The sequence below is a fragment of the Barbus barbus genome (genome assembly GCF_936440315.1).
Source record: "Barbus barbus genome assembly, chromosome: 42".
NCBI classification, from domain to species: Eukaryota; Metazoa; Chordata; class Actinopteri; order Cypriniformes; family Cyprinidae; genus Barbus; species Barbus barbus.
The window spans coordinates 21,180,263-21,201,805 of record NC_136720.1 but is presented as its reverse complement, the minus strand read 5'-3'; the positions used below and the strand labels follow the sequence as shown (position 1 = coordinate 21,201,805).

At 39.0% G+C, this 21,543-nt stretch overlaps 2 protein-coding genes across 3 annotated transcripts in view; both read left to right on the top strand.

Moving 5' to 3' along the window:
• LOC306861188 (ELKS/Rab6-interacting/CAST family member 1-like) overlaps window positions 1–2,905 on the top strand; it is a 220,764-nt gene extending 217,859 nt beyond the window's left edge. For both annotated transcript variants that reach the window (XM_079403325.1, XM_079403324.1), the window contains one exon: window positions 654–2,905. In XM_079403325.1, the coding sequence (XP_079259451.1) occupies window positions 654–791 (138 nt within the window). In that variant the 3' untranslated portion in view covers window positions 792–2,905. The remainder of the gene's footprint in view (window positions 1–653) is intronic.
• An 11,646-nt stretch (window positions 2,906–14,551) lies between these two features.
• Window positions 14,552–21,543, top strand: part of LOC306861099 (protein Wnt-5b-like) — a gene marked incomplete at its 5' end in the record, with an annotated part of 81,699 nt that continues 74,707 nt past the window's right edge. Inside the window, one exon of the mRNA XM_079403188.1 lies at window positions 14,552–15,418. The remainder of the gene's footprint in view (window positions 15,419–21,543) is intronic.

Genomic DNA, 21,543 nt, shown 5'->3' with positions numbered 1-21,543 from the left:
CTCATTATGTAATGTTAGTTAATGCATATATAGTTAACTAATATATCCTTGCATGATGTGAAGTGGTGAAATTACTGTAACACATGGTAAAGTGTAGATTACTTATTTAATTTTTTTTTTATGAAAGACTTCAGTGTTAATAGTTATATTTATATATTTTCCATGAATAATTACATTTGTAAATAATAATAATAAAGTAGCCAAAAATAAAAATATGGGCACACAACTGAAACTGTAGAATGAGGAATATTATCTTTTTTATTATTATTATTATTTTTGAGATTGTTAAAAATGTTGAAGGTGGGGTCTAAAATTAACATTCACCAAAATAGACTTTTTTTTCCGTTAATAAAAGATTGCATGATTCCACTTGAATTGAAAGAATGATAATCTGGTGTATTTTTTTATTATTATTATGGAAAAATCAACCATTACAAAGTTTATATTGAATGCTTTAAGTTTTTGACTCAGAACTCTATGCGGCAACACATTTGTGGAATATTATGTGCACTTTGCAGCCAAATTCAACATATATAAAGGAATAAAGTCATTATATATCAGACAGCAAAGCTCAAAAATATAGAATGATTTAGGATGATGAGTATATAAAATGTAATATTAACAAACACTTTTGTTTCTCTCTGGTTCTTCAGCTGGAATCCGAGCTGGAGCAGTGTGAACGAGAGAGTGCCGAACTGCAGGAATACGCAAACTCCGTCCTGCAACAGATCGCCGATCACTGCCCGGACATCCTGGAGCAGGTGGTCAACGCTCTGGAGGAGTCCTGCTGACCGGACCGGATCACAGAGCTCACTCTTCCTGCTTCTCCTTCCCTTTCTTCTGTGTTTCACTTGATTTCACAGAATGCCAGCACACAAACACAAACTCTCGTACCCTCACCCACATGCACAAATCAAAGGACAGACGCATACGGGAAAGACTGACAGCTCACAAGTCAAGTGCACGCTTGGATTGGCTTCGGAGTGTGGGAACGGTGGGCTTTCCTTCTGCCCTTCCCTACCACCACATTCATCCCCTCCGCACCTTCACTATCCCGTTTACACTCACATAAACATGGGGAAGAAGAAACTGAAAGAGGGAAACGGGCGGCAGGGATGCTTAGTATTATAAGACATGTTCACTCATTTAGTTAAACCCGTCCTGCGGGAGGTGAAGTTCTCTCTGTGAGGGTCAGGAAATAGTCTCCTTATCTTGATATACACTATTGCCACAGCTTTTAAAAGCTGCAGGATTTTGAAACCGTTTTGAAGCAATTTAGATATTTTTCCCCCTCCCTCCTCCTCTCCCTTTTTTCTAGATGCTTTGTTACTGATGCTAAATTATGGGTCATTCACGCAGGGCAAAACTCCTGCACTCTCGAACCATCTGGTTTCACTCAAAACTTGGTTAATGCTCCGGTTGTGCCAGCAGACAGTCCATGCGGACTTAAACATACTTTTACTATCGAAGTCAGTAGCGGGTTTAGATTACTGCAACCCCCACCATCTGGGAATTTACTATTGACTTGGTTACTGGCCGATTTCCTCCCCAAGTCTCGTTCATGAAAGTTACGAAACGGACAATATGGGTAATGTTATCCCGTATGCACCTGTCACCAGCTAAAGAAACCACAGCCCTGGTTTGTGTCTGTTAAAGGTGAGAGAGAGAAAATGATTTGCATTGGAATTTGTAGGTTTATTGCTGCTAACATTTGTCTTTGCATGTGGCAGGTTTGGTTTGCTCATGTTTTTCTATAGCTCTCTGATGCCGAGGGCGCTAAAACAGCGGGTGTTGTGGATGCAGAAGTGCCTCATCACCAGAGAGCAGCTGCCACACATCACTGGAATAGGAAAATAGGCACCTATCACTCATTCCGTACTTTGAAAACTATGTGGTCTCACACTGGGATGAAGACTGGCGGTAGTTTCTCAGTTTGCTTGATTTTCCAAAGCAAAGAGTCAGAGACTACAAGGTTTTTCTTGTCGGATAAGGTCAAATAAGAGTAGCTGTTTAGATACCCTCTTGCTTTATTCAACTCTCTCTTTTTTTATGAACAGTTGGAAGTTGTTTTTTGCGGTTGCTTTCTGAGATATCATCAAGCTTTGATCCCAAGCATCTCGCATGTGCCATCATGCTCCTGTCTTTCTCTTTGCTTGGCTTCATATCATCCTCAGACCCGGGTGTCTCTGTTAGCACAGCCGGCGGATGTATCCTCTTTCACTTTATGGTTATATGGGTCTTTATCCATTGGTATTGGGTGTCCCTTTTTGGACCGGCCACAGGAGTGATAAGATACAACCTCGTTCAACTTGTGATAAACATGTTCGGCCGTTGCTTTAAAGTCCAGAGTCGACTTCCCCTGTGGATGACACTGGGTGTAACGTGCCCTCTGCTCTTCTCTCTCTATATCTCCTCATCCCTCCCTCATTCATGCCTGTGTGTAGTTTTATGGCTCTGACCTGCTGTGTTGTGTTAGTCATACTCCTCTCTGCACGATAAGCCCGACAGACAAGACAAACAGCACGAGATCACAGCGAATATAATCATCTCTCTCTCACACGCTTCCATATCACCACACTACCTCTCCTCATGCCCATACGCACTGGTTATGAGGGAACCTGCCACGTGTTGTTGGGCCAAACGTTGGTTTTACCCAGATTTGATTGCACTGAGAGTCTCTAATCTAGTAGCTGTAACTAGTACTAGTATATTGTTCTCCAGAGATTCGTGTTTGTTTGTCTCTGTGATTTAGACTAAAAGACGGGTTTAAGTATTTGGGTGAGTTTCGTAAAAACGCATTCAGGTCACATTGTACGGCAAAATCATAAGAAATTATATCTTGCATAAAAAGGAATAAAGCTACGTCATTTTCATTAAAACTCAGCACATTTTCCCTCAAAATTCTGAAGGCATTTAAATTAAGTAATATTATATAGTTTTATTATTATTATTATTGTAATTCATATTATTCTTATTCATTTCTCATGAGATTCTGATTTCAAAATAATACTGTATTACAGTTTAAAAAAATCTCAGATAATCCAAAATAAATGTTAAATAAATGTAAAACATTTTAGATTAGCATAAATTAAAGTTAGTAAAACAAAACACTATTAAAGTACAAATTGAAGTAAATATTTTTTACCACATTATTATTTTTTTGTTTTATTGTAATGAGAATTGGTGTAAAATATGCTTAATTGTCAAGAAACATGGTCATAATATCATATCAAAATATAATGTTGTTTCCCATGTACTTAACATGTTTTGTGAGATGTTGCATCTATAATTAACTAAAGCTTAATGTGGCAAAGCATATTCCCACGCTCACATGGGCAATGCCACGAAAACGCCTGTTCGCGTGCCATTCTCACCCTTGGCACCGTAGATCTTATTGCAGTCATATACGTTGCAAATCTATGAAGTCTTTTATGCTCTTAATTACAGCTGACGGACTTCCTTATGAGGACATAAATGTGACGAGCAGCTCTTTTGGGCTTTTAAAATCAAACAGCTGATTGATGACGCCCTTCCTGTTTTTCATCTCTGTCGCTTTCTTCCCGTCTGCTATCTCATTCATGCACAAACACAGTTTTGGCAGTCACCCGTGGATCTCTGAAATATGGGGCTCAGTTATCTACACCGTGGCTGAATCTCCTCGCTTAGACTAAACACAGACCCCTCACACACACACACACACACTATCACAGGCCCTCTCACGATTTATGTCCTTCAGTACAGGAGCTGGCCTCTCAGCGCAGAGCACTCCGGAGAATTCCCTAAGAAAACAAAAAGAAGGAACGCTGTGATAACCAGGAGCAGATCAGAGAAAGAATGACCTGGCGCTTTGCAGAGGGTGTTATTATGTGTTGAGTGAGTGTCTCTCTGGAGCTCTGGTATCTGTGTGATTTCTGGTTATAGGCAGACCTAATCACACAGAAGAATATGGAAATTCCCTGCAGGCTTTGGATCGCTCCGTATGTGTCTCAGTGATTCCTCCTTGTGTTTTTGAGGAATTACAGAGATCTACACCAGCGCTTTCTGCTCAGTAGCTAATTACCAATGCTATCGATATTCAGTAGCACTTTGTATGAAGCCTGTATCTATTACAATATTTTGAGTGCAGATTAATTCACAATACCTTGCTTAGTCATGTTTACAACTTTAACGACTATAATGCATTATAAAACAACATGAAATTTGGTGTTTTTTTTAAGGGTGTAACCGTTAGATAAGTATTATAGTGCATTAAAACTAGTCATAATTATTCATAACTGATAAGTTGTATTATAAGGCATTATGAATGCAGTGTATAAACAAAATTGGGCCACTTTTTGATCTCGAAGATGAAAAGCAGGCCAGTTCTGTTTATATCAAGTATTAGAACACCGTATACCTGAATTCACTCTATATAATCACCTATATAACCCCATACAGGCTTCATAGAAGTGTTTTTTTTTTTTTTATTAACATACCTTTCACTATTTTTTTTGTAAACCACTCTTGTTAATTTATAGGAGTAGCTCATAGGATGTGGTCAGCTGACTTTCCATACCGTTTGGCTTTTTGCATCTACCTGGCTTGAAACTGCGTTCGGCCATAAGTGTGAATGAGCATGAGGTGTTGCTTCACGTTTTAGTATGAACATTTTTCATCCTCATTAAACTCACCGAGGCATGTCTGTGGACGGAGAGAGAGAGAGAGCAAGCGTGGGGCGGCCAGGCTTCGCACAGGCTGTAAGGGCCCGACTTATTTTCCATTCGCTGTCAAGATTTTTATTCTACCCTATTTTGCCCTATAACATTTGACATTTATCATAGTGTCTACTTAAATGTTTCACAAAATGGGTTACATCATGTTGCATGTCCCATAATCAGTAGTGATCCTAAGTTTTGTCAAACAGATGTTATAATCGTCTTTTATTCATTACTGAAGAACTGTGAGAACACTGCCAGAGACGTCTCATACACACATGCATATACAGAAATCTATATTTATATATGTCGATGGTTGGACCTAGACTTAGTTGAACAATTTGCACAAGTGTCTGGAGAAGAGAATATATCCGTCTGAACAAAATGGCTGTTCAAAAAAAAATGAACTAGTAACATTAACATTTGTCTTGAAATGAAAATGAAAGAAAAAGCAAAGCCTTTCTAAGTGTCAAATCAAAGCTGTTAACAAAGATTTTCAAAATTGTTACCATGTGGTTGATGATGTGCTGTTGCTATCTTCACCGCATCTTGTTCGATTTTGATTCCAGCTCATCTTACAGTAATTTTTCTTTCTTTTGGGATTGTTTGTTTTGCAGTCCTTGATAGTGTGCGTGATTGCAATGTTGAAAACTGCGTGTTTTATATTACAAAACATGTATATCTATTCTTGGGCTTGGAGAAACATCCGTGACCGTGTTTCGAGTGGACTGAGGGATGCCAAGACCTTTGCTTGAGAACTGTGATTCTAATAGCACTCTGCGTAGTGGGAAAGTCAGTGTTATTTTAGATTAGCATCATTCATGCATTTTCAGGAGATAATAACCGTGTTGTGTTGACCGCTTTGGTCAGATGATCAGCATCACTCGACACGAAGCCTCATTTTTTGTTCGTAGTAATTTATCGCACACGTAAACACACTTAAAAGTTTTTATGGCGTCCTAAGTAGATTGCCTATTAAATTGTTTACTTATTAACTCATCTTGAATAGTCATTATTTACCCAAACGGTCCGTCAACACATCCACATTTTTCATGCATTACTTCCCTCCACTTAGTTTGATGGACTGAGACTGTTTAAAGCATGAAACCACATAAAACATCCACTGAAGGATTTGGCAAGTTTATGTCTGACTTTCCGTTCTCCATCTGAGCGAATTCGGTGCCAAACGAAGCTAGTCTGCTCTAGAAAGTGCCACAAATAATAACCTGCCTGTCGTTCATCAGCAACCAAAGCCAGGTCACGTGACCTTTTACTGTTTATATCATGTTTGCGTTATATTTAAACCTTTAAACCTTAATTGACACAATAAAAGGTCAAACTGAAACCAGGCCTGCTGCGCTCGGTTAGCTGCTGGAGTCCAGCTAGATGAAGCACCAGAACGGACGCCTTTATTAAGTGGGTAATAGACTTGTTCGAGTGTCTAAGTTGAATGAAGCAGCATTATTCACAAGGACCTAATCTTCATTTCGACTCAGAACTGAGTATGTGGTAACAGTCATTTTCTAGACTGTTAAAAAGTTCTGTGTGCCTATCTGAGAGAATATGTCAGGCTTGTAGTTGGCACTTATTATATTTTTTCCCTCTGGATTTTGTCCTAAGAGAGTGTCAGACCTCAATATCACCCCATCCACATCACGCTCTCTTGGCTCCAGCAACCCTGCCTTCTGTCACAGCAAGGGTCTATCTTTTCTAATGATTCATGCTCCTTTTCTACGCAGTACACAGAAACACTGTCAAGGAGGATTCTCGCCCTTTCCCCTTTAATTTAATGAAGAACAATAAATGGAAAAATGTCAACTTTAACCCAAAGCTGGTCATCTTTCATGTCTTTTTTTTAATGATATTTTCGCGTTCACAAAAAATACTGCCTTATGTCTGTGTGGAAAAGATTTCTGTAAAAAGAAAATGAAAAATAACAAAAAGGCGTATTGTATTCAGCTTTTGCCTTTGTATGTATATAAACTCTATCATTCAGTCCTTATTGTGTTTGAGCGTTTTCTGTCAAATACAATGCACTATTATTCTTACCGTTCTTCTCTGTTACAAACGTATTGAGCTGCCTACCTTGACTGCATTTTAAGGCATCATATAGGCAAAAGATAAAATACTATCTATGCTACCTTTTAAGATACTTTTAGTCATAAAATCCAGAATCACATGTATCCTTAGTGGAAAAGATAATCCCAGTATGCATTGCGAAAAACAATATGGTCTAAAAGTTGAAAATTGACTGTTTTTAGCCATTATTTATGTATTTCTATGCTTATATGAGTATTGTGTCATTAGCTTAGCTACATGGTGTTTGGAATCATGAGTCAGTGTTCCAAATGAGTCATTTTATGATGTTCCATTTCAGTTAAGATGCTGCATTAGAAGGTAGCTGCTTATGTTAGACAGTAAACGGCAGGGTAGCTCACTAAGTTTTGGATCAGAGCTAATGTTCCATAATTACTCAGTGAGTCAGTTCATAGGACTCATATCTGTAGAAGCTGTATTGTTGTGGTGACATCCTCAGTGTTCAGCAGGAGCCTTCCTTCCTCTTCTGTGCGTCTCTCCACTCCAGACAGAAAGAAACCTGTTTGATACCGATGCCTCAACCAACAAAAAAGCACCACAGATGGCCCGTTGAGATGTCTTGGTTTCCTCCTCCAGATTTTTGTACAGACCCCCAAGGACTGGATTTATTGCCGATTACACATCACTACTTAGGCCACCCAGCAGAGTTCCTGTTCGAGTTTACACTCCTCATTTTACGATATACAACTTGCATGCAGTATATATCAAGTAGCGAATAGAACATTCAGAGTGGGAAAGATCCCGTCGCTTTAGGGAAAATCACTGGAGATTCCTACCACGCCAAGCCTGTGTTTGCTAAACACAGGCAATGAGAAGAATATGACCACTATTTAAGCCACTATTTAAATGTCCAAATTTCAGGGGAATTTCCCCATGGGAAGGCCTTACTTATGTGCTGAGCCGGGTCCAGAAATCACAGGAGCTCATACTCATAAAGACTCATACTTTCAGAGTAGGTGCTGTTCCATGAAGAATAAACTTCTCAACAGTTAATGAAGTACGAGGTATGCAGGTGTGCAGCATAAATACATTCCCAGACATGCTACATCCATACTGCTACTGCATTTGCACACTGCATAGTACAGAGGTAAGTATATTCTGACCGGGGTTATGCCTTTGAGAAGTGTATTTAGAATTTGAATTAAGGAAGCAAATAGGATTCAAAATTGCAATTTGAACTTAATGAAGTAAAAGCTCTGTTTGAAAGGTTTTTTTTGGGGGGGGGGGGGGGGGGGGGGGGCTTTACATTTGAGGATGGATGGATGCAAGGATAGACAGAGAGAGAGAGAGATAAAATAGCATGAGATCAGTTTATCTTCAATGTTAGAGGTTGTTTTATTTTTTTACATTTTTCTGTCACACCATAGGACACATTGATACGCGAACTACCCACAGATGGATGGATGGATGGATGGATGGATGGATGGATAGATAGATAGATAGATGGATGCAAAGATAGACAGATGCATTGATTTACTGATTGATGCAAGGATAGAACGATTCATGGATGGATGGATGGAAAGATCTATCTATGTATTGTTCTATATAGATTGATGGATATAAATGTTTTTTATATAGATGGATGATGGGTAGATGCGCTGATTGATAGATTGATCATTCCTTCTATCTATCTAGATAGAACGATGGATAGATAGATCTATATATTGTTCTATATACAGTGCCCTCCAAAAGTATTGGAACAGTTGCCTCACAGGTCTTTCTAAGTGATCAGCTGTGTCCTGTTGCATTAATTCTTCAGATATTAAAAGCAGGGAATGTGTCGTATCAGTTATATCCATTACTTTTCTGAATCATTCGATGATGACACACACAAACCAGGATGAAGATGAGGGAGCTGACTTTGAGAGAAAAGCAAGCAATTTGGATGCTAAAAGAAAAGAGGAAGTCAATTAGAGCTATAGCAAAAACAAAGGGCATAGAGAAATCAAGAGTTTGGAAACCACCAGCAACCAACAACGACATGATCGGCTGAGAAAACAACAGCAGTTGATGACAGACAAATCATAAAAGCTGTGAAAATGAATCCTAAAAGACATGTCTGTAAAATGGCTCTGACAATTTTACAATATTTACTGTCCTCAGGAGACTTTGACACAGAATTACAGATGCTACACAGCAAGATGCAAACCTCTGACCAGCACCAAAAATAGAAAGGCAAGATTAGAGTTTGCAAAAAAGCACAAGTGAGCCAGAAGTGTTTTGGAACTGTGTTTATGGACCGATGAGACAAAGATGAACCTTTATCTAAGTGATGGAAAAGCAAAAATGTGGAGAAAAAACTGAGAACTGTAAATGATCCCAAGCATACAGCCTCATCATTAAAGCATGGTGGAGGTGGTGTCATGGCATGGGCATGCATGGCTGCCTCTGGAACAGGCCTTCTCAACTTTACTGATGACTAGAGTTGTGACGTTCGCGAACGAACCAATTCTTTTGAACGGCTCATAAACATGAACGATGGGAGCCGAGTCGCGGCTGGGGGGGGAGCCGTTCTTTCTGTCGTTCTGACAGAACAGTTATAGGGGGAGGGGCGCACCCAGCGCAGGGGTGCTACTGCCTAACAGCATGATGATAGTTGTGCACACATCCTTCACGTGAGTACTCCAGTGGAAAAAAACCCTGCGTGCCTCTGTCATTGGGTAGGAGCGGAGCCATGACTTGTGCACGCTGCCGTCACATGAGGTAATAATCAATATTTCAGAATAATTCAAACTCAGATATTGGTGTGTGATATCTGAGTTTTAATTATTTGACTACAAATCTCACCTCATCATTCCTCCCAGTGATTATTTCCAGGATAAACTGAGATGCCCCCAAGCTGGCTTCTTAAAACTGACTAAATATTTAAAAAGAGCCAAAAGAGCCGTTCTTTTGAACGGCTCTTTGAAAGGAACGGATCGCCAAGATCCGGATCCCCTCAAAGAGCCAAAAATCCCATCACTACTGATGACTTAATGTATGATGACAGTAGCAGAATGAATTTGGAAGGGTTCAAAACCATCTTGCCTACCAATATTCAAGAAAAAGCCACCAGATTGATTGGGAAGTGCTTCATATTGCATCAGGACAATGACCCAAAACACCCTGCCAGTTCAGTCAAGGAATTAATAAGGGCAAAGAAATGGAAAGTCTTAGATTGCCCAAATCAATCTCCAGATTTAAATCTGATTGAACATTAATTTCACCAGCTGAAGAGGAGAGAAAAGGCAGAAACTCCCCAAAACAAGCAACAATTGGAATTGGTTGCATTAAAGGCTGGGAAAAGCATTTCAAAGGATGAGACCAAGAGTCTGGTGATGTCTATGGGTCACAGACTCACTGCTGTGATTGTGTGCAAGGGATCTGCAACTAAATAATAGCTTTTAATCTTTTATATCTGCCTTATGTTCAACTGTCCCAATACTTATGCTCACATCAATGAGTGGGATTAACTCTAAAACTGTTCTTTTTATTTGGTAAAACGTATGTGTTGAAACAGCTAATAATAAAATGTGACATCCTGTAGTTTTGTCTCATATTCATCTTTTAATCATATTTGCAAATGTCTTAACTCCACAGCCAACAGAGCAATTTTGTCTTTACTGTTCCAATACTTTTGGAGGGCACTGTATATGGATGGATGGATGGATCGGACTACTCATGAATGCTAAATAGAACAATGGATAGATGATTGATGAACAGAACGATTGATGGATGGGTGGTTGGATAAAAAGAAAGATTCATGGATAGATGATGATATCTATCAGTTGTTTTAGATAGATAGATAGATAGATAGATAGATAGATAGATAGATAGATAGATAGATAGATAGATAGATAGATAGATAGATAGATAGATAGATAGATAGATAGATAGATATTCCAATTTAAGTTTCTATAGGTGGGGCCAATTCAAATTCACACTTATGAATTTTAAAGCGAACCAATTCTGAATTTTGGCCCACCCTGATTCTGACGCAGTGAGAGTCTGTGCACCTCAGGAATGAGGGAATTCTGCCCTTCCTCAGCCTGGAATCATCACACTGCTACTCCTGGATAAGTAGAGCAGCCAATGATTGGCAACCATCGCTATCCCATAAAGCCCTATATCCAAACAAGAGTGGCCTGTAGAGCTCTCTTTCTGTTTAATGTGCATGTATATATAGAAATACTTCTGCATATGTTTTTACAGAGAGGCACAGAGGATAAGAGGTCCGTGTGTGGGTGTGGAAACGATGTGGTTTCAACCGTAGCAGCCAAAGGCACACTGATTGCAAAAAGCAAGGGGAGAGAGTGAAAAAAGAACAGCAAGCGCCTAAAATAAACGCTGTGTCCATAGGATGGAGAGGCATGGAAAAACACATTTTTTTCACATCACTTGACTTCATGAAGGTCATAAAGAAAACAAGACCCGTCACTTACATGAATGCGGTGCATTGTCTGGGTTTTGTGGTGAATTGCACTCAACAATTTGTCTGTCCTACTTGGAAACAGCATTATCATAAGCAAAGTTTGCTTTAGTGCACATAGAGTTACGCTAACTACGTGACTACGCATAGGGGAAGGTTATAAGAATGATATGTGACATGGTGAGAGAACTAGAGTACTATTTACCTGAGCAAAACTCACTGCCACAAGACTATGGTGTAGATATGCTTAATTTCTTCATGATATTTAAAGAAATTTAACATTGCATCACTTGATCGTCAAAGGTTCCTCTGCAGTGAATGGGTGCCATCAGATTGAGAGTCCAAACAGCTGATAAAAACACAATAATCCACATGACTCCAGTCAATCAATTTAAATCTTAAGAAGCAAAAAGCTGCATGCTTGTAAAAACAAAATCCATCATCAATGCATTGTAACTTTAAACCATCGCTTCTGGCCAAAATATCCATAATAATGCTTACTCCAGTAGAAAAAGTCCATCTCCTGTTGTCCTCTCCCACCAACATTTTTGTTTAGAGCTGTTTTGGACTGTTTCTGCTTGTAAATAGTGCTTGATCTGAGCATATTTCTCTCCTGATTCAGACGAAATGACAATTTCTCTGGAGAAAGCACTATTATGGACAATGGAATTGTATTTTAGCCAGAACAATGGTTTGAAGTTGATGGAGTTGCTTCTTACAAACCCACAGCTTTTTGTTTCAAGATGTTAATTGATGGACTGGAGTGGATTATAGTGGTGTTTTTATCAGCTGACGGCACCCATTCACTACAAAGGATCCATTGGTGAGCAAGTGATATAATGCTAAATTTCACCAAATCTGTTCTGATGAAGAAACAAACTCATCTACATCTTGGATGGCCTGAGGGTGAGTACATTTTCATTTTCTTTTAAAGCAATTATGTCTTTTGTATCATAAGTCTAATCACTTAGAAAAGTAACAGCACACTTCTCCCCTTCAAACGCTCGATTGGAGGTGTCATTCATTTCATGAGATATGCCTTTAAAGTTTCATACTTAAGGTTGGCAGTTTGTTGAAATCCCTAACCTTTAGTTTGAGCAATAGTTATAGCAATGCTTGCCTTAGCAAGCAGAACTAATGATAGATTGAACGGAACGAAGAGAGACTGTTCTTTTCTGCTGACACTAGTCTTTTTTGGAAAAACATATCGACAAATTACAGACAGACAGACCTGGGCTGGGATTTCACCTATACTGTAAATCAGCATCTAGAAATGATCTTGCTGGAAATTAACAAGCTCGTTGAGAGTTAAACAACTAATTACAAGGCCATTATTAAGTGCACACTCACACACGTACAGCGCAGTAGAAAGAACCAGACATGTAAGAGCCATTACAAGCTGTGACAGGTTTCTAGAGGATGATCTTACCTGGAGCTTCAAAAACAGCCGTGGATGAAACAGCAGCTCAAAAGACTGTCTGTCTGTCCCGATCGAACAGAACAATGTCAAAACGCACTCTGGGAAACTGCTGAAATGACTTCATTTCGGCGAATAAGACAAGCTTACTCTCATGTTATGTATAGGTAATGAATGGAGCAACTCTGAGAAGGCTTTTGGAACCGAGTCAGAGCCTGAGGACCGGAGCTGGGTTTGATTATGTACAGGAGTTAGTGGGTCCTGGGATGTTTATCAGATAAAAGCTGCATTTCGAACACATCACGGTTTTTAGCTTGTCTCTATCGTGGCCATTTTGACATGCTTACATTTGATCTGCCGTGGCAGACATGAGGGAGAGGGTTCAAAGGCCTCGTATTCCCTTGACAGCCGAAATGTCAGTCAGAGAGACGGGTTCCTTATCCCGTACGAAATGAAACTTTAGAAGGTCCCTTATAATACCTTTATCCCTCAATCCTGTTACAACAATTGGGATGGGAAAAGGGCTCAGCAGATTGAGATGTTATCGATACTTTTGTCAGAATCTTTCACACTCATTGCCAGCAGAAAGCTCCAGATGTCAGAGGTGGGCACGCAGCGGTAGATCAGGCCCATATGTGCGCCGTGACTCAGGAGTCGAGCCCCCACCGCAGAATGTGTGTTCTGGAGAAATGGAGTTGGGCCTGACCCGCCGGCCCCTCCACGCTCGTTAAAGCAATATCTTCACATGTGGAAACCCGATATTGCTCTACTGCGTGTTTGTCCTCCATTGTCATCTACCGTTCGTTCAGTCGCTCCATATGTGTGCGGGACTGTGACTGCACCCCACCAGAGCTCAGAGCCAAAAGTATGATTGTCGTATTTATGCGTTTGTAGAGCTGCAGCAATCTCTGAGCAGCGTCAATGTTTTCTGAATCAGGTTACAGAGCTCGGTTATTCAAAACCATGTTGTTAAATTATACTTTTGTATTGCTTTTTATAAACGTTGCATATTATTGAGTAATGCTTAGTATATATTATTTCATTTTATGCAGTAAATGTGACATGCTATAATTCATCTTAAACTGTTTTAAACAAATTTTACAGTTCTTCTATAATTATGTATTTAACCTAAACCTTGTTGAACTTAAACTGCTTTTTTAAATTCTTTTTTTTTTTAAATCAACAAAAAAAGTAGATAAACGATTATACAATATATTTTTTTTTGATAGAAAGTACAAAACCAAAACTACAGCAAAGACAATAATATTGTGAAAAACATTATTACTATTTAAAATAACTGTTTTCTATTTGAATGTTTTAAAATAGTTTATTATGTGATGGCAAAGCTGAATTTTCAGCAGCAATTATTCCACTCTTCAGTTAGTGTCACATGATCCCTCAGAAATCATTCTAATATGTTTATAAAAAGAAGAACCATTATTAATAACTGAATGCCATTCATAACTGAGCCCAAAATCAGCATATTAGAATGAATTCTGAAGGATCATGTGACACTGAGGACGGGAGCAATGATGCTGAAAATTTAGCTTTGCCATTACACAAATACATTTTAAAATATATTACAATAGAAAAGAGTTATTTTAAAATGCAATAATATTTCACTATATTATTGTTTTTACTGTATTTTATTTTTTTATATAAAATAAATGCAGCCTTGGTATGCATAGGGGACTTCTTTTAACAACATTAAAAAAACTAAAAAAATATATTAAAAAAACTCCCAGGTGTGTGGCATGTTTTCTAGACCTGTATTTTAGGTGTTTAATATAAAGTAAAACTTTGTATTTGAATATTTGAAAAGTTTTGATTAGGTTTCCAAAGTATACCCAGGCCTGCCACAATAAAGATCATCTCTCTTATAAAAACTAATTACTACAACTTTATTGGCTGACTAATAGGAGCAGTGGTTGGGACACTAGTCCAAGTGTTCGTCAAATGGGAACGCGCTGTTGGAGGACTGTGGTTTCTCTCCCTCCCCTGTTCCGAGCTGGAGAGATGGGGAGGGCAGGCCCATGAGTAGGCAATGCACAAACTAGTCAAAACTCAGTCTTTCACCCCCCTGCCTGCGGACTGAAACAGTCGCTAGAGTTTCTTCGTCGTCTGCTTTTAGTGCTTTCTGGAAGCACCAGGGTTTTAGATTAAAAGTCCGAGCAGCCTCTGAAAAGAAAAGAGGGGGAAAGTTTGAAAAGGTTTCCGTGTTTCCTGCGCAAAAGGAGGATTTAATGCAGAACTGAAGTTTTGAGTGCAAAAAAAAAAAAGTTGTGAATGCATGAGCTCTGTGAGGTGGACTGATTGACTCCAGACTGCTGTTGTCTGCTAATTTCTCTAATAAGGAGGAAAAGTGTTTTGTCGCTCCTGTTGCGCACCGCGAGCGCAGCGCGTTTGTTTGCGCTCTTGTCAAACTATCGAATGTTTAATTGACACCTGTTGCGTGACGTCCTAATGCTCTGTAGCCGGTAAGTGTATCATTTTTTTTTAAACTTTAACTCGAGTGATTTTCGCGGATCTTTTTTTTTCGCAATGGACAGCGCCGGTCTATTTTGGAGTATGTTCTTCAGGTGAATGAAACACAGAAAACCCCTGGAAACGCAAATGACAAGTTAAATTGTTCGGAGGTGGAATTGTTGCATATTTTCTGAAGTAACTCCTACTTTATATGCGCTTCAAAAGACCATCACGTAGAGCAGAAGACCAGGTTCAGCTGTCAGGACTTCAGCTCTGGGACTTGGGAAGAACTTTTGGAGACCTACACTGAACGGATAGATCGAGATCTGCAAACAAGTAAGCTGTAGTTACTATTAAACCCTAAAAGATATATTGTTTTGAAAGGACGTTGCTTCAAGCTTTTGGTTGTTTTAAGAGAAGTGTGTACCGGCCAGCGAAACTTACAGACTTCATATATCCTCTTCATCTCAAGGTTCCTACAAAAATATGTTTTTGCCCAAGGCATAGAGAGAGCGAGACCATCGTTTAGAGCCATTAGAAATGAGCTACATGAGTAAAATCCCCACCACCTTCCTGAGGTGACAGTACAAGTTGGAGGACGCTTTGTTTAAATATAACGGGTTTGGGGATATAATTTGATTTATCATTTGATTCGCGCTCATGTTGAGGATATTAAATGACAAACTTAGTATCCTCTGAATCAACAGGTTCTCTTGTTTAACATCGACAAAAGCTTTCCTCTACATATTTTAGATTTAAATAATAATAATAATACAAATATTGACAAGACAAGGGAGCTTTGTAACATTTTTCAATGTAGGCTACTGGACCCACAAAGACTGCAGAAATGGGACAGTGTACAGGCCTAACATTCACAGTTATGTTTTATGTATTTCTACATTTGTTATCCCAGTTTTACTTGCAAAATGTTTTCTGTTTGTTTAGCTTTTGGATCAAATTTGCATAGGCGTGATATAATTTTAGTATGTTATTATGTTGAGCAAGTGACCACAATAGGCTGCATTCGTTCACATAATGTGCATGTTTTCTATTAGTGTTACAACCCTCTTTTGTACTTGCAACCCTCCGCACTCTTGTATGGCGCTTTACATTCATTTACATAGTTTAGGGATAAATTGTAGATTTATAAAGTAGCCTAATTAAATATGTAACAGATAAATATAGAAATCTCAGCGTTACAGAAGTTGAAAGCCATCCTTTAGTAGCCTAATTGTTGACAGCCTAAAGTACACTCATCCTGTTCATTTTTAATGGTCCAAAGTTGACCCACTCTTTAGCCTAATTTTAGACTGGGATACTCTAATAATCTGAATCACTTACCGTCTTTCCTCTCAATGGATGTGAGGCGCTTCTTTCAAACTGAGGTCAAATGTTTGAAATGATTTTATCGGGATTTTCTTGCGAAAACACTTCATGTGTTGAGCTGAGAAAATGATCGACAGTTGCTGACTTTTGGAGCAGCTTTAAATAAGCCATCTGCAGTCTGTCAACGAAACAGATTTAAATTATGCGAAGCCAGACTTGAGCCTTGACGCCAGGATTTTAAAGCGTCTATTCTTTTACATATAGCTGATGATGCATATATGTGTGTGTGCTACAACAGTGTTTTCAAACGTTTCAGTAACCTCAGAAATTAGATTACAAATTGGTCACGCCGCGCCAAGTGTGTGTAGTCTAAACTCGCTCGCGAACTAAAGTCATGTTCGCCTTGAGCAGGAAGCCATAGCAACAGTATGCTGCTCGAGCGCTTGACATTAAGATCAATATATCGGCAAACCTTAATATTGTCATTATTTATATTTTTGTGTGTGTGTGAAACGTCTTTAAATTTGTTTTCTAACTGGTTATGGGCGCCAAAATAAAATCTGAGTTGTGCGTAATTATTATTTTTTTCTCGACAGCTTCAGAAAGCTGCATCCTACAGTCCATATAGGCTATCTTCATGTCCAAGTTTTTCTGAGATAATTTTTTTATTTAAATATTTTGCATGTGTCCGAGGCGTTTGCATTATTTGAAGACTTTCAAGGACTGCTTGTAATTGATTTTATTTTTTCCCAACCATATTTCTCAATCAGTTTGCTTTTACAACAAAAATGTAACACAAAATATTTTTTGTATCTTGGGGGATACAGACATTTGAGCAGTTGGAAGGACATCGGATTTTATAGTACATACAAACAGTAAATTGTTTTATTTGAGATTTAATGTATTGGAGAATAGCGATCAGTCAATTTTCTGAAGTATTTTTAAGGTTCAATAAACTTTACGCAAACTGTTCAGTGCTTCTGTTTTGTTTCATTATTATGAATATTTCTTGTTTTGCCCTCTCAGCAGTATTTGAGTTTCTGTGTGTTTGTGTAATGTTTGTGTAATACCTTTCCAGTGCCTCTGGAATGATAAGAAGATTTTTGTCTGCTCGGCCAAAATAGTTTCTAACCACAAAAATATAAACGGGTGTCATTTAACCAAACACGTGAAGATTTAGATGTACTCTGAGACTCTCTTTTATCAGCTCGAACTGAGGAACAGACAGTGGGAAGCAATATCTCCTGTTGTGTGTATAAACGCTGGCTGCGGGTTTCAGTCCCCTATGTCGGCCATATAATTCATGTGTTTGTGTCTTACCTTTTCTCCCTGCCAGAGACTGTATTTGTGCAGGTTTAATTGATATGCGGGCCTTGTGTTAAACGTATTGGCCAGATGTGCTGTGTGTAAGTCCTTATCGATACTTTACGGTGAAGTAAACCTTATTCTCACACACGTAATGTAGCTACTTTCTTCCTCTTAACAGACCACTTTTAGGATTTAACTGAGGTTAAGAGGGTCCACAGAGTCCTGTGCTTTAATTTGACAAACCATTTCCTTTTGAAATCGTAATACTCCCTCTTTTTGAACAGGACGGTCCGGGTAAGAGCAAACAGGCATCCATGTTGCACTTGATTATTCCCATTTGTTCTGCGGCAACGCGGTGATTTGAATCAGCATGAATCTGAAAATGTGTTATCCATGGTGCGGTAAATATCTAGAGGATGTATATGGAAGTGTGTTTGTTGAGGTTTTCCTTTTGTTAATTAGTTTTAAAAGAGTTTGTGGCCGTTTTCTTTGATCACGCAGCCTAAAGCCTTGTTTTTGAAGGGAAGGGGGTCGGATATCTGATCAAGAGCTTGCTGTTTAGCTTTCAGATGTTTTTAGCCTCGATCCTACAGTACCTACAGCCCAGGGTTTTCCCCTTTTCTCCTTTATATGTGTCTATCTGTTTTTCTGTGGTATTTGGAATGTGACGGGGGCTGGGTTGATTAAGACATTGATTCATTTAATGAAATGTTTGAGTTCTGGGGTGGAATGAGAAGCTGCAGACACCAGCCGTGTTTCTGTGGCCAAAGCTCTGGGAAACCTCTCAAAAGCTGATTCAGAGAGATAAAACCGTCAACAGCCCACCTGCACAAGCCAACCTGCCTCTCTTGCCTGAGCACGCGCTTCACACACACACACATGTACATCCCCTATCATCCGCAGCACACACTCTTTGGCTCTCTGTCTGTTTTTCTCTTTCTCTCTCACTTACCTTTCTTTCTCTCACTCTCAGGAAAATGCACAGTGACAATCACAATCCGAATGCATCCTTTCCTTGAAGCACGGCAGTAGGAAGCAAAAGCGATCTGTCAGGTTGTTCTTTGTTGTTCCTGATCACCATGATCCAGATGCCTCTCAAAAGTGTGATAATACTCCCCACCAGGCCCTGCGGTCCATTGAGAGGTTGGGTCTCTTTCTTTTAAGTACCACCCCCTGTTCACATGCACTTGTGTTGGCCTCTGACTCTATCATGTAAGCTGTTCTGTCAGTGATTTGGGGTCTGAAAAAAGCGCCCACAGCCTGGCCTGATGTGTGCATATGAGCCTTTCATCCACATGCTAGGAAAAAGATTGTGTGGTGATGTGTGATCCTCAAGATCAAATGCAGTGGTGGAGCTAATATTTTGTGGATGAATTTGGGATTTGGAATTTGGCATTTAACTTAAGCTATTTATATATGCATACAAATATTGTTGTTTATATATTACATTTTCTGATATTACAAATTTCTCTTTATATTATATACATTTTAGATTTTCTTTCTTTTTTTTGAGGGGAAATTAGATTAGTGAATTTGATAATTTATTTTTTTTTTTTACAAATTTTGGCATTTATATTTATTACATTTTCTGTATGTATTTATATATTTATTATATTTATATTTCATATATGAAACATTTTTACATTTTTACTACTTTTTTTTCAAAAATAGTTGCAAAATATAGAAGGGCCCAAAGTAATTTTACACATTTATTTAGCTAAAGCTTCTATATATAAAGCTTATATATAAAAGTGTATATATACACTTATAGAAATGTTTATATATTTATTAGATTACATTTTCTATCCGTTTTTAGTTTATTTATGCTTTGGGGTAATCTATGGTATTCTGTTAAATACAGAAGACAGAAAAACATTCTTAATCAAGCTAAAATTATAAATTAGCCAAAACAATTAATAAACAACTACGCAAGGGGCGGAGGATGTGTGAAATGGCAATTCTGCAAAGTTCATGCAGATTCTTGACTATAGGTCAGACGTCACGTGAATTTGAGCTTATGGGATCATCATTTTCTCCCTCTCCCAGACTTATAATGCAGCGTAAACTAAAATCTTGACTTGCTGAGCAACTATTTAACAGTTCTGCATTGCACTGCACTTATTTTTCACTAGAGATTATGGGCTCCTGACTGGAGCTGTTTTCTAGCTTGTAATCATGTCAGAGACAGTGTTATTTGTTCAGATGCTCACAAGAAGCTCCAACACCAGGTGTGCACTCTTTAAAACATGCCACTGTTTCAACACCGCCTTGAAAAATAGGAGCCTATGTTCATTGATTACAGAGATCCAGACTGTGAAATGCTCATGTTTGGCCTCCTGCCTTTCACCCGCTGAAGGGCACAGCGTATCGACATCATGTCTGAGTGAGAACGGGCCTGTCTGTCTGTGTGTTTACCTTCATCACCTGTGACACGCGTCAGCATCTATCGCTCACACGCACGCACACATGCGTATTGATGTCCTGTCCGGACACAGAGACAGTGATCAGCAGAAGTGCTGCACGCATCTCAAACACATCATGAGTAATGCTGAAATTACAGTGCTGGGTTTGTTGATGCAGGTTTAGCATGACGTCTATCAAGTGCCAAAGAACAGCTGTCATAAGCAATGTCACCGTTTGCCCTTAAGCTTGTTTATAGCTAGCTACTTGAATAATAATGCACTTTTTAATGGCGCAGACATGGGAACTCTATCGCCCCCTTGAGTTTACTGTAATGTTAAGTATGTGCAACAACAAAGTGTGCTTGCATTCGTGCTTGATTACTAGCACAGTACGTTTATGGCCTTATAGCTTCTTTCTACTTTTTATAAAAGCATGTTCTGACCGCATCCGTAAAACAGTGGCTGTGGATGTTACCGGCAGAATAAAACATACATGATGTTTCTCCCCACCAGGATGTATTGTCAGTGCACCATGGCGTCGACCCAGTGTAAACACAGCTGTATGTGACACTTCTGGCCAGCTGTTAATTTGTGAGTGTGTGTTCACCTCTGAATGTTACGAGAAGACTCCCCGTTGGCTATTTAGCAGAATTCAGGGATATTCCCCGACATTAATCAACTATTCAAACGACTCGGTGCTTATTTAAAATTTAGAGTGTTTTTCAGAGGAGAGGATAGATTTTACAGATATAGACTGCTGTTGTGTGCATGCGTGTGTGTATATGTGTGTGTTTAACCACTTTAAGGCCTGTGGAGTCCTTCTTGAGATTTCGAAGGGCTGTAATAGATAAAAGCCATGCGTGTGAATCTCTCCCCCTCGCTGTTAGATAATGATGTGCAAAATTGGTTGCCTTGATGGTGAATCTTTGAGTGTGGCCTGGGCAGAAGGAAGGGTTTGAAGCGCAGCAGGGTTTCTGGAAGTTGTTGAAGGGTGCAAGAGTGGATGATGTTCCTCTTTCTCCTGGTTTTATGCCCTAATTGAGCTCTGCTATGGCTCTGAGCCTGGCTCAGCAGTGTTTACAAAGTCTCTTCTGTAAGCTGGATATTAGCAGACTATGTGTTTGCGTGTTTGTATGTGTGTTTGTGTATTCACATGTACATATTTACAAGGGATGTGCACCGGAGTGCTTAGAAGCGACAGCAGTGATGGATCGTGAAAACACTTTTATTTGCGTAGTATTTTTGTCTTGTTTTCCAGTACAAATATCTAAACATTCTTAAATCAAAAAATGTTTACTTAAATTTAAGAAACATTTATTTATTAAGTCTTGTTTTCTGAGAAATGTATCTAAATTAAGTGAGGTTGATGTTTGGCACATAAAAATGACCTTTTGCAGTGTAGCAACGATAATAGGTCATCATTTT